We start from the raw sequence: 13,169 nt of genomic DNA on the forward strand, positions 1-13,169 counted from the left end.
GCCAGGGGCCGCGCCCCGCGCCCCGCATACGGCCCGGCGCTATGCAGGGGGTCGGCAGCACCGCCTATGGAGTATGCGCGGTCCTGGGCGCCGGCTGCTCGTGCTCCCGCTCGGCATCGCCATCGGGTTATGCGGGTTGCTTGCGGCCCGATTATATGTCAGGCAGGTTCCGGGGCCGGATCGCGAGGAGCCCCGCACCTGTATGGCATTGCGAGCTATGAGGGGCTGCGACGGCCCGAGGCAGCGCTATCCAGGACGGGGGGCTGCACTGGAGCTCGGGCCTGGGACCCTGCATATTGCCCAACGTTATGCCGGGCTAGCGCCGATCGAGAGTGGCTTATTCATAGGCCGGGGCGGCGGGATGGCGGAACCCCACAACCTGCATGGCACTCGTTGTTATGCAGCGCCTCCTCGGGCCGGCGAAGCGCTATGCAGGGCGCGGGGTGCGGCCCGGCCCCGCTCTCTGGCTCGTCGCCTCTCAGTAAAGATGGCGCACAGCGGTCGGTGGCGCTTCCCCGCCCGGCCCGGCAGCGGCGGCTGGGGCCGCCGGGGCCCGGGGGGGTCCCGCCTACGGGTGCCGGCCGTGCACAGCCTGCGGCCCGCCGAACCTGCGGCGGCGCCGGCGACGGCGGGCGAGGGCGAACGCGGCGGCCCGTGCTCCGGCGGGGCGGCGGGAAGCGGCGGAGGCGGGGCAGCGCCGGGCCCCGGCGGCCCCGCGGCCGCGGCCGGTCCCGGCTTCGACGCGGCGCTCCAGGTCTCGGCCACCATCGGCATCAACCTGCGGCGGTTCCGCGCGGCCTGCGGCACCGAGGCGGGCAGCGGAGAGGTGAGAGGGGCGGCGGGGCGGGGGCGGGGGGGCGCGGCGGGCGGGCGGGTCCCGGGCGCAGCATCCTCGGCGGCGGCGGCCCGAACACACCCGGGCGCACCCACCTACCCCTGGCCACACAGCCCGCCCGTCGCCGGACACACCTCCCGCGCCCCGCACAAAGGGCGCGCCCGGCGGGGGGGGGGGGGGGGGGGGGGGGGCGGGAGTCGGCGGGCGGGACCCGGTGCCGGTCCTGGTCCCGGTCCTGGTCCCGGTCCCGGTCCGGCCGCCCTCGCGGGTCCCTCCCCGCGCACGCGACTTGCCGCCGGTGCGTCCTCCTTGCCACCGCCTCCATTATCCGCCTCCCGCTGCTCCCGCGCCCTCGGCGGGGAGGGATGCGGTGCGCACACCCCGCTGCCGCGAGCGAGGTAGGATGGATGGGTCCGGGGGCCTCCCGGTGCGCCCTGGGGCCGAGGATGCTCGGCGGGGTGACGCGTCCTTCCCCGGGCGCGGGGGCTCGAGGGGGCTGGGCTGCCGGCCCCTCCTGCGGGCCCGGCGGTGGGTGTCGCGCACCGGCCCTCCCCCTTCTCCTCCTCCTCTTCCTCCGTTTCGCCGCCGTGGATGCCCCAGGCGGAGCTTGGGGCGGCGGGCCCGTTGTGAGAGACCGTTCGCCGGTACTCGGAGCGCTGGCGCTCCGTTTTTTCTTCTTCCTTTTTTTTTTCTTTTCTTTTCTTTTTTTTCTTTTTTTTTTTTTTTTGAGTTGCTCTTTTTCCTCCTTTCATTTTTATTTTTTTAAAGCTGTTCTAAGGCAGCTGGAGTGGGAGTGCGACAACAACCCACCTATTGACAGAACAGGGAAGACATGATGGGGGTGTGTTACTACGAGCTGCAGCGTTTCTTTTTCCCATTTGTTTTGCATCGCTCCTTAGCGGCATCCTTGCGCCGGCAAGAGAATTCCCCAGGTCTTTTGTACTAGGAGGGCTTTATTGATTTTTGAAGGGCTGACTCTGTCTCCTCCAGGCAGGTTGTCAGCTGTAGGGTAGGTAAATGTATCTCTGTATTTGATGTAAATGCCACTTGGTTTCCTTTCCTGTTGCTGGCTGTCGGAGAGTTCATTAAAACACACATGAAAATGCAGTTTTCTTGTGTCTTTGTGGCCTGGTTTTGGCATTTTCTGTTGGGTGCCATGAAGTGGAGCTCTTTGCTTATGCCTGAGCTGGAGGGTTTCCTTGCCTGTAGAGTGGCAGCTCCAGCGGTGCTGGAGGAATGGGGTTGTGTTTGCAGGAACAGAGCTGAGCATGGGGACACTCCTCCCCTCACCTGTGCACACCTTGGTGTGCACACTGCACTGCTGCCATTAACACATCTCAGGGGCTGCACTTTGGGATGCTTCTTTTTTTGTTGTTTGCAGTAGAAGTGGCTAGATGGAATTCATGGAGCCCTCTGGGAAGCAGTTAATATCTCACCAGTGCTGGTTCAGTAATAGAAATGACTGAGTTCTGGCTAACCAAGCTGACCACAGAGTTAATAACCCAGGAGGTTTTTCATGTGGGGGGAGGCAAGTTGCTTTTTTTTTTTTTCTTCCCAAGATGACATTGGGCTGTGGTTTGTTTAATTCCGGTTGTCTTCAAGTATATTTTTGCATCTCAATAAAGCCCTAAAACATCTTTGAGATATCTTTTTGAGTTTGGCCTTTAGGGTATTTTTGCTTTAAAATAAAATAGCTTGAATGCATTGCAGGTGTGGCAGCTGATTAACACAGTGTCTCCTGGATTTTAAGAACTCTACTTATTACATCACTTTTCTGTGTAGCTGCTGCTGCTAAAAGCTTTTCTCTAATAACATTGCATACAGTGGAAAGTAATGATAAACGTTCATTTGTGGCTTGGTGTTTGTAAGTTCAGATTTACCTGACCTCTCATGAACCAGGCAGAGGCAGACCCCAGGTGTTTTCCCTCACTCTGGATTTGCAGCATCCTTAGGCTTACTCAGAGAGGGTCCTCACAAATACTCAGATCAAGTTAACTCACCCAGTTGGTTCCTTTCCTTTGGTGATTCTCAAGAAACAAAACATTTTTGCATCAAAGAACATGTTTCTCCTGGATGGTGGTGGCTTGTGCATGCCTCACAGTCCTGTTGAAGATTACAGTCACCAGAGGTTGCTGTTCTGTCTTGCAGTACAAGTTCTCTGTGAGGTGGGGGTAAGGGTGTGAAAAGAGCTCTGGCACATGTAGGAAGTCAGCACATGGGTGCTGCCTGGGATCTCTCTAGAGGACAGGGCAGCTGTGTGCAGTGCAGGAACGGGGCAGTTTCTGGTACCCATGTGGTAGCTGTTCTCTGGGAGCTGTTCCTATAGAAGGGGGCTTCCAGAGGACCCCCTTCATGTTAGGGCTCACCATGTCCTCTCAGTAGCTGCCCAGTGTTCCTGCTGCTTTTTTCCACAAGGTTGAGGGTCCTCCCTGAGCCAAGCCAGTTACAGTCTTCAACCGAGTTGGCATTCCTTGTCAGAAATAAACTCTGAGCAGTTGCTTTGAGGTCAAGAGACAGAGGCAGTCAGAGGAAGAAGCTGTGTTACCTTTTTATGTACAACTTCTGCTCCGCATGCTTATTTTTTTCTACCTCATTCTTGCGTGTGCTTGTGTAGGTGCCTGTTAAAATTGGGTATCACCACCAAGTTAGATGCAGGAGATATGTTGTCCAGAACAGTATTAGACTCAGTCTTTGCCTTGTGTCCTTGGCAGTTTTGTAGTACGTAGCAGACTGCATTTCTCATTTAAAAGGTACCTGAGTATTGGGGTGTCAGGGCATTCTCTTCAGATTCAAGTCACTCTGTACAAACCCTTGTCTTCTGCTGCAGCTCAGTGTTGCACTGAGTTATCTTGAAACCAGCTCACATTAAAGGAGCCATGTTCTGATACTTCATTTTAACACCACAAGAGTTGCTGGGGGAACTTTTTGCATGGTGAAGCTGTAACTGGTTGAACAGTAGTGTTTGTACTGTGTGCTGACCTTTCTCAGCTTGGTGTGAGTGGCACTGTAGGAACAAGAAAAATTTGGTGTGTTTTCTTGGTTCATTATATCAATATTTGGTATAAAAGAAGCATAAACATAGTTATTGAGTATCTGCTCTGCCTGTTAGTTTAGAGCTTCCTGCCCATCCCTGAAGGGGGATTGAAGCTTTGAGACATAAAAGTTGCGAGTGTGCTGGATGCATGCTGACAGTTACCTCCATAAATCTGTATCAGCTGAAAGTTGCAGGAGCTCGAGGCTGGTAGTTGGATGGTGATGGTGGTGTCCCTGGTAGCACTTCTGTGCTACCATACACCTGGGGCATAATGTTTTATGAGGTGAATTTTGGAGTTGTGGATGTCCAGCCATGCCTGGCATATTTGGAAATGGTACTAGATCCATATCCTGGGGATAAGGATTAGCTTCCATACTGCCACCTGGGTCATACCTGAGCTGGAAGTACACATAATTTCTTCTGTTTGCCTCAAAATTTCCTCACGTAGTGTTAGTTGAATGATCACTGTCAGACTGCTTGAGTTTAATGTGTGAGTTGGAGGTGTAGAGCCTTTCCTGTCACGGGTAAGGTGTAAGGTGGTCACTGCACAGGGAGGGGACTGCTGTAGGTATTGCTGTCTAACAAGAGGCACGTGGTGAGGATGATGCAGATCATGGCCCAAGAGATGGAGCTTCCTTTGTGCTCTTTCCCTTCCTGAACATTCGGGTGCTGCTTTGTCAGACGTGTGAAAATAAAAGTGTGTTTTAACCATCTTGGTGATGTTTCTGTTGCTGTGGTTTGGTCAGCTTTTTGCAGTGCTCCAAACCCTCAGAGGAGCCGTTTTGGGAAGTTTGCTAGTAATTTGGGAAACTGTTTTCAAATGAAAGGTGATGTGGCTCATCCCAGTGGCACCAGCAGTGGGCAGGTAAGGCAATTTCAGAGCAGCAGCAGTGCGCTGATGAGTTTGTTCCAGGGGCTTTTGGACATTGTGCTTCCTTCAGCTGGAAAGCTCCTGGGACATACTTGCAACAGTGCTTGACCATGCACTTCTGTTTTGACACCCAAGTGCTGAACTGCAGGTTTCACAGCACCGTGTTAGAGGAAACAGGTAATTCCTCAAGTTCATCACTTCTCAAGGATACCACAAAATTCCCCCAGTGGGGTTAGCTGTTCCCCCCAAACTGAGCTACAGAGCATAGTCTGACTCTAGTACTGTTTCTTTAGGAATATATGTTTAGGAGTGAAAGATTTTTTTTTTTTTAATGCATCCATACAGCAACTTCAGAGCTTTTCTTTCACTACCTGCAATCTGGATCTTGCTAGGTAGTGGTTTGGCTGACTCTCTTCCTTGGAAGTGGTATTATCAAAAACTTCTTGTGACCAGAATGAGAGTGTTTCAGGTGTTCTGATAAGCATTCCTCTGTATTCAGATTGGAAAGCATAAATCAGAATTTCTCATGCATGTTGGAACCAGGACTCTGGCAAAACAGATCTGTATGCTCAGTAATACAGTTGTAACAGACCTGCCCTGAGTCTCAGCTCATAAAGAGCAATATAGTCTTTTCTAATTCTAAAAAAACCTGGACTCTGGAAGCTGCAGCCCTAATCACTGTTGTATTGCCATGGGTGATGCATGAGGGTACAGCTGCAGTGGTGTAGTTTGGGAGGTGCCATGTGGAGGTGACCAGGCCAAGAACCATTCTGTGATCTCAAGGTGTTTTCTGTAGGTCAGTGCTGCTCCCAGGTGAAGGCCCAGCAAAGTCTGTGTGTCACTCCTGGTCAAAGCTTTTGTTGAATTAAACAATGGAAGGACGAATGTCCCCTCATTTGATTTGGTGTGTAACGGTCACCCCAAGTGCTCAGCTGTTTATTATTGAAGCTGCATCATAAGTAATGGCTTGGGAAGCATCTCTCTGAACTCCCAGTGGACTCTGCTCTGCTCCCAACACCTGCTGTTTATCTCGGGGTTACTACCTGCCAGCTTCCAAGGGTGTTTACTCTGCGGAAAACAGAGGAGTCTGGTAGATGTTGTGCTGCAGTCACTAAGCAGGCATCTGAATGAGCTTCTAAAAATAGCTTATCCCTTTCCAAGAAAGTGAGGTGCTGCCTGACTGGGGCCAAACCCAAGATGGGGAATGGGAAGTACAGCATTGGTCGGGTGACTGTATTGTAAAATAAACTTTTTTAGGTGGCGATTGGAGAGGCAGCATTGCTGGTTTAGTGCTGGTGAGAGCCCCATGCAACTTCACAGATCCACAGTGGTATGGTTTATGCTGTTACTCCTCAGACAGAGATCAGAACATCAGTTAGTGCCTACAGTATATTTTCTCCTTTGAAGGTGGATTTTCCTCTGAGATCTTTAACTGTAAATTCTTTGAAAAGTAATGTTGCTCAAGAGCAATATGACAGACATTTGCATGCAACTTCTCTGTCCTTTAGTAGCTTGGTAAGTTCATTTTTCATATGCACACAACTCTGAGGTTGAACCCAGTTGGGATAGTGTAATGTTTGAATGGGAAATGTATGTGGAAGCTCTGCTGCCACAGAGAGATCATCCCATGCCTGCTTGGTTAGTCTTCAGTCTGGCATGAGGCAAACCTTCCCTCATCCTTTAATTTATAATCCTAAGTGGCCTTTTCTGCATTGCATTATTGTTTTTCAGGTAAATGAGGCCATGTTCAAGATCTTTATGGTTTTTAATCACTCTTCATCTGTCATGACATTTCTGAAAAACTGGAGGGAGGCTGTTCCTGCCTAGTTTGCCTCAAAGCTGCATTTTGGCATGTGATGGCCAGCTGAATGGTTTAGCCTGGCAAATGCTGAGTGATACATCGTGACTTTTTTCATCTCCTCTGACAGGTCACAGGGTTGCCTTCTCAGGTAGTGATAGCGACCATTCAGAGGTCACCAATACACTCAGGAGTGTCACCAAACACACAAACACAAGTGACATATTGGTCATTCTGCTTGTGTTGTAAATTAAACGAAAGTGATCGTTTTGTGGAAGGAGCCTTTTTGCTGTAGACGCTTCTGGTGACTGCTTGGTAAGAAATGGAAAAAATGATCATTCTCAGGCTACTCTGCCCAAAGCCAGTATTAATGTATCCCGTTGGAAAAGAGAGCTCAGTTTGAAAATAATGTTGTAATCGCAGATTAACAGGTATTTGTCAAAAATACGACAAGTACTGATTTATTAGCCACTTTAGGACCCAGAATAACAAAACGAAGGAAAGATCTGTAGCAGCCACAGGAACCTGGAGGCCAGTGCAAGTCAGGAAATCGCACAGGGCGAGCAGCTGGTCCCTTAGTGTTTCTAAATCTGGCTGTTCTTAGGTATGTGTTATTTCTCTGTGCCCTCTCTGGGTGTCAGCCCACATCTGTCTCTGCTGACAACTCCTCGCTCTGTCAGGGCTGGGACCCCTTGGGTGCCCAGCGCAGGCAGGCAGTGCTGCAGAGCACGGCGGTGTTTACATCCTGCTGTACCCACGTGCTCCGGAGGCAGCAGGCGTGTCGAGTGGGCGTTGATCGCCGGGGCCGGGAGCGGGGCAGGGCCGGGCAGGGCCGGGATCGGGGCAGGGCCGGGACCGGGAGCGGGGCAGGGCCGGGACCGGGCAGGGCAGGGCAGGGCCGGGATCGGGGCAGGGCCGGGAACGGGCAGGGCAGGGCCGGGATCGGGAGCGGGGCAGGGCCGGGATCGGGAGCGGGGCAGGACCGGGAGCGGGGCAGGGCCGGGAGCGGGGCAGGGCCGGGACCGGGAGCGCACAGGGCCGGGAGCGGGGCAGGGCCGGGAGCGGGGCAGGGCCGGGACCGGGAGCGCACAGGGCCGGGAGCGGGGCAGGGCCGGGAGCGGGGCGGGGCAGGGCCGGGAGCGGGAGCGCGAGCGCACAGGGCCAGGAGCGGGGCGGGGCAGGGAGCGGGGCAGGGCAGGGCAGGGCCGGGAGCGGGCAGCGCAGGGAGCGGGGCAGGGCAGGACCGGGAACGGGACAGGGCAGGGCCGGGATCGGGGCAGCGCAGGGAGCGGGGCAGGGCCGGGACCGGGAGCGCACAGGGCCGGGAGCGGGGCAGGGCAGGGCCGGGAGCGGGCAGCGCAGGGAGCGGGCAGCACCGGGCACTCCCGCAGCTGCTCTTACTCGCTTGCGGTGCTGCGGCAGTGAAGTTCGGAAGCAGTGGCTTCTCCCTTTCTGGGAATGGCCTTCAGGGGTTCTGTGTGATGCAAGGTGTCTCAGGCAGAAGCAATGTCTTCTGGCATATTTTTATTTATTTTATAACATAATATATAACATTTAACATTTTATAACATATTATTTTATTAACATGTTTTTTATGTTGCTTTATCATTGCTTTTTCTGGTTTTCTTGTCATCTCTGCTGTAAGTCCAAAGAGCAAATAGGCAGCAGAGATGTGAGGAGGGGCAGGGCCATTCCCTGCTCCAGCAGGTGTATGTGCTGGTGATGGCTTACAATGATTAACTGCAGCCCAAGGGGGTACATGTTGTATTTAACTGGCCAAAGCATTATCTGCATTGAGAACCTGGATGTCCACCTGGCATACTGTGTTTGAGTTCTTTACAATGGGGCTCATCAGACACAAACCAGGCAGAAAATTTTGAGAAATATTTTGGTCTAAAGCCTTGCTCCTTTTCTCTATCGGACAGTGGTGTCACTACCTGAGATGCTTCTCCTGATTGTCCCTGTAAGTAGATGAAGTAGGAATTCCATCTAAAAAAGATGAGGCAGAACACAAAAAAATGCTTCTTTGTGCAGTTCACCTTCTTCTTTCACAGTCTTGTCCCTTTTCGCATGCAGGATACTGTCCTCACAGTGCCTGCCCTTCTTAAAGCTTAGCAGCTACATTGCACAGTGCTTTGAAAGGAAAAGCAGGTGGCATCTCTGTTTCCAAAGTTCATAGGCATGTTAAGACTGGCCAACTAAATATTTGAGGTGAAAATGGTTTAGGAAATGTGGAATGACATAGAAACAAAAAGATGTCACCACACATTTTGGTGGCAGATGAACTGGATTGACACCTACAGACTCCTGCCTCAATGTGGACAGCAAGCCTTTAACCTCATGCCTCTTTCAGAAGGAGGAGCTTCACAGGAGAAGTCAGGTTTTCATCTTCCCTTAAGACCAAGTCTGAAGAGAATTTAAAAGAGAGGATTTGCGTAAGTTTGCAGGAAGTTTGGCTGTGTTTGTACTAGAATAATATACTCAGAAATGCTTCTTTTGCTGAAGTGTGTCTTTAGGGTGGTTTGAATAGTATCTTACAGGATGAAATCTTTGTTGTTTGATAAGAGCAGCAGATTTTATGCATTAAGGGTTTGTTTCTGTATATATTTGTCCTTTGTTTTCCTGTAACTCTTTTTGATTGTCCCATAGCTGTAAGTTGTAGTTGCTGTGTATGTGTATATAAAAGTTGTATTTCCATTTTAGCAGTTCTTTGTTAGGAGAACAAATGCCAGTATCTTTTTTTGGGGAAGGAAAATCCTCTACAATCCTTGCTGTGCTTTGATCACAGTGGAGCTCATTTCAACATTAATATCCATGTCCTCAAACTTCCATTTGCTTTCTCATTGCAGGATGAACAGTTTTTAGGTTTTGGTTCAGATGAAGAAGTCAAAGTACGAAGTCCCACCAGGTCCCCCACAGGTAAGTTCAAGTTGAAAGATTGGGTGTTGACTTTCTGTTTTCTCTTGTGATGGTTTTGCTGTGCCTCTCCTGTTTGTTCCACCAAATCTCATCCACCATAAAAGCCATACCAGTCTTTAGATTCAATGCAGGTACTTTTGGATTCTCTATATCTGATCTGTAAAGGAAGAGGGAAATTTTGAGTAAAAGAGTTATACTGATGCCACCAGTATTTGAAACCTCATGGCAGTGTTCTGGAGAGGCAGCTTTTTAAAGAGTAAGGGTCTAAAACTGGTTTGACTATTTCAGTATCTTTCAATAGACTCCTTACTGCCTGTGTTGTCAATAAATCCTCTCACCAGAGCACTCTGCACTTCCACCATAATCATCTGTTCAGCTTGGCTTCAAGAGCATACTCTGATGGAGTGCCATGCTAGTGCAAGGGAAGATCCTGAACTGAAATAGCTGGGCTTGGTGAGGGTGCAATGAAATGCGTTGGTCACGGTGGGGAATCAAGCCTTGTGCTTGATGATTCTAAGTCAGTGCTGAGTATTGACTGTGCTTCAAAGCTAAAACCAGTTTTTAGTAAATTGTCTTGTATAAGCCTTGTGTAGGTTGTTCTTGCTCTCTTGACCTCTCCTTTAGCAGTGCGGATGGATGGCACTTGGAAAGAAGGATTTTTTTTTTCTTTCAACTGGCTGTGATCTGCTTAAAAAAAACCTAAAGATTCATGTGTTTTAAAGGTAGCATGTGCTCCTGAAAATTACTGCTCCCTCTCAGTATTAGGTTGCTACTGGGCCATATGTAATTGTTGGGAAAAGACTAGCTTTTAGTTTTAAAACAAGTTATCTGTGTGGTGTTTTACGTGGGAAAAAAGGTTTGTTGGGAAGGTACTCCCTACATGTAGTGATAAAACTATTTTTATGTGTTGATTATCTGAAATGTTTTTGCGATGTATGGGCAGCATGACTGATACTGAGTAGGTACTTGTGTGACCTGGCTAATGCTTATCCCACACTTGGAGAAATTTAATAATGTTCCTTGCATTCTCTACTTCCTTCTCAGTTAAATCTAGTCCACGGAAACCTCGCGGGAGGCCCCGGAGCAGTTCTGACCGAAGTTCAGCTGTACTGTCAGACTCTTCATCAGTGTGTTCCCCTTCAAGCAAGTCTGAAACCACATCCATGGAGAAAGTAAAGAAGAAGGCGTCAAAGAGTGGAGAAAAAAGACGAGGAAGACCTCCAACACTTACAAATGTAAAGTTCAAATTGTCACAGGACAAGGACACGACGGACATTCCGAAGGGCAGCAAAGATGAAAAAGAGAGTCTGAAAAAAATCAAAAGATCACCATCCACTACATTTCAACAAGCAACTAAAATAAAGAAATTAAGAACTAGTAAGCTTTCCCCACTGAAATCTAAATTTAAGCCTGGGGCAAAACTTCAGATTGGGAGGAAGAGCGTTCAGATTGTGCGCAGGAGAGGCAGGCCACCATCCTCTGAACGTTTAAAGACTTCCTCAGCTTTAGTCTTAAACTCACAGCTGGAGAAGCCCCAGAAGATACGCAAAGAAAAGGATGGCACACCACCTCTCACGAAGGACGAGAAGGCTGTTGTCAGACAGAGTCCACGCAGGATTAAACCTGTTAGGATTATACCTTCCACCAAAAGGACAGATGCTGCGATTGCTAAGCAACTCTTGCAGAGAGCTAAAAAGGGAGCACAAAAAAAGATTGAGAAAGAAGCAGCCAAACTGCAGGGCAGGAAGGGGAGAACCCAGCTCAAAAATATTCGACAATTCATCATGCCAGTTGTGAGTGCAATCTCTTCACGGATTATCAAAACACCCAAGCGGTTTATTGAGGATGAAGACTATGATCCTCCTATTAAAATATCCAGACTAGAATCCACACCAAACAGCAGGTTCAGCACTACATCTTGTGGCTCCAGTGAGAAATCCAGCGCCGCTTCTCAGCATTCATCTCAGATGTCTTCAGATTCCTCACGGTCCAGCAGCCCCAGTGTGGATACGTCTACAGACTCCCAGGCTTCTGAGGAGATGCAGATGCTTTCTGAGGAGCGAAGCAATACTCCAGAAGCTCACACTCCCCTGCCTGTTTCTCAGTCCCCTGAAAATGATAATGGTGATAGGAGAAATAGAAGGTTTTCGATAACAGAAAGAAGTTTTGGCCAAAGGACTGCAAAAAAGCTGTCAGCCTTACCAAGCATGCCGCAGCAGCAGTCCTCCTCCTCTCCTCCTCCCCCTTTGCTCACTCCCCCCCCACCGCTGCAGCCTGCTTCAAGCATCTCAGACCATACCCCTTGGCTCATGCCTCCAACCATACCGTTAGCCTCACCCTTTCTTCCTGCTTCTGCTGCCCCGATGCAAGAGAAACGAAAGTCAATTCTGCGAGAACCGACGTTTAGGTGGACCTCCCTGAAACATTCCAGGTCAGAGCCACAGTACTTCTCATCAGCAAAGTATGCCAAAGAGGGTCTTATTCGCAAACCGATCTTTGATAACTTCAGACCCCCGCCGCTAACACCGGAGGATGTTGGCTTTGCATCTGGCTTCTCAACACCAGGTGCCACAGCTCCCACTCGTCTCTTTTCACTTCACTCTGGAGCCAGGTTTGATATGCACAAGAGAAGTCCTCTGCTGCGAGCACCACGATTCACACCCAGTGAGGCCCACTCCCGGATCTTCGAGTCTGTAACTTTGCCCTCGTCAGTCGGTCGCTCCACTACAGGGACCTCTGCCACGGGCACGTCCTCCCGGCGACGGAAGAGGAAAGCATTCAGCCCCATCCGATCAGAGCCCAGATCTCCTTCGCACTCCATGAGGACGAGGAGCGGAAGGCTTAGTACCTCTGACCTGACAACTCTCACCCCACAGTCTTCGGTCTCTTCCTCATTAACCAGTATTTCAGTTAGTTCTCTTGCCACTAGTGCCTTAAATTCAACTTTTACTTTTCCCTCCCATTCCCTGTCGCAGTCTGGGGAATCAGCGGAAAGAAGCCAGAGACCAAGGAAGCAGACAAGTGCTCCAGCAGAGCCTTTCTCATCTGGTAGCCCTACTCCTCTCTTCCCCTGGTTCACATCAAGTCCCCAGACAGAGAGAGGCAAAAACAAGGACCGGGCAGCAGAAGAACTCTCCAAAGATAAAGATGCTGACAAAGGCCTGGAGAAGGACAAGAACAGAGAGAAAGACAGAGAGAGAGAAAAGGAGAACAAACGGGAATCAAGGAAAGAGAAAAGGAGAAAAGGGTCAGAAATACAGAGTAGCGCTGCTTTGTTTCCTGTAGGTAAAACACCCAAAGAAAAAGTCAGTGAAGACGCTGCAGCATCATCGTCTGCCAAAAAAACTGCTGGGCGGAAGAAGTCTACAGCAGTAGATCCCACGGCAGACGTTTCCACTGCTGCTCTCGTAGATACACCAGCTGTCAAAACCAAAACATCCAAGAAAGGTAGAGGGGGGCTGGACAAATCAGACCTGGACCTCAGCCCTACTGTGCCATCTTTGGAGAAGGAAAAAGCTCTGCGTCTTTCTGCTCCTTCATCAAGCACTGTTAAGCATTCTGCTTCCTCCATCAGTTCTATGTTGGCTCAAGCAGACAAACTGCCAATGACTGACAAGAGGGTAGCCAGTCTTCTGAAAAAGGCAAAAGCCCAGCTGTACAAGATTGAGAAGAGCAAGTCCCTCAAGCAAGCAGATCAGCCAAAAGCACAGGT

At 50.4% G+C, this 13,169-nt stretch overlaps 1 protein-coding gene across 1 annotated transcript in view; it reads left to right on the top strand.

Annotated features, from left to right (window-relative positions):
* The first annotated feature begins 487 nt into the window (after nt 1-487).
* The window catches only part of KMT2A (lysine methyltransferase 2A), a 39,249-nt gene continuing 26,567 nt past the window's right edge, over nt 488-13,169 (top strand). The window contains exons 1-3 of the mRNA XM_062508682.1: nt 488-826; nt 9,388-9,457; nt 10,502-13,167. Of these exons, the coding sequence (XP_062364666.1) occupies nt 488-826; nt 9,388-9,457; nt 10,502-13,167 (3,075 nt within the window). The remainder of the gene's footprint in view (nt 827-9,387; nt 9,458-10,501; nt 13,168-13,169) is intronic.

This window comes from Cinclus cinclus, chromosome 25, assembly GCF_963662255.1.
Source record: "Cinclus cinclus chromosome 25, bCinCin1.1, whole genome shotgun sequence".
In the NCBI taxonomy this organism is placed as follows: Eukaryota; Metazoa; Chordata; class Aves; order Passeriformes; family Cinclidae; genus Cinclus; species Cinclus cinclus.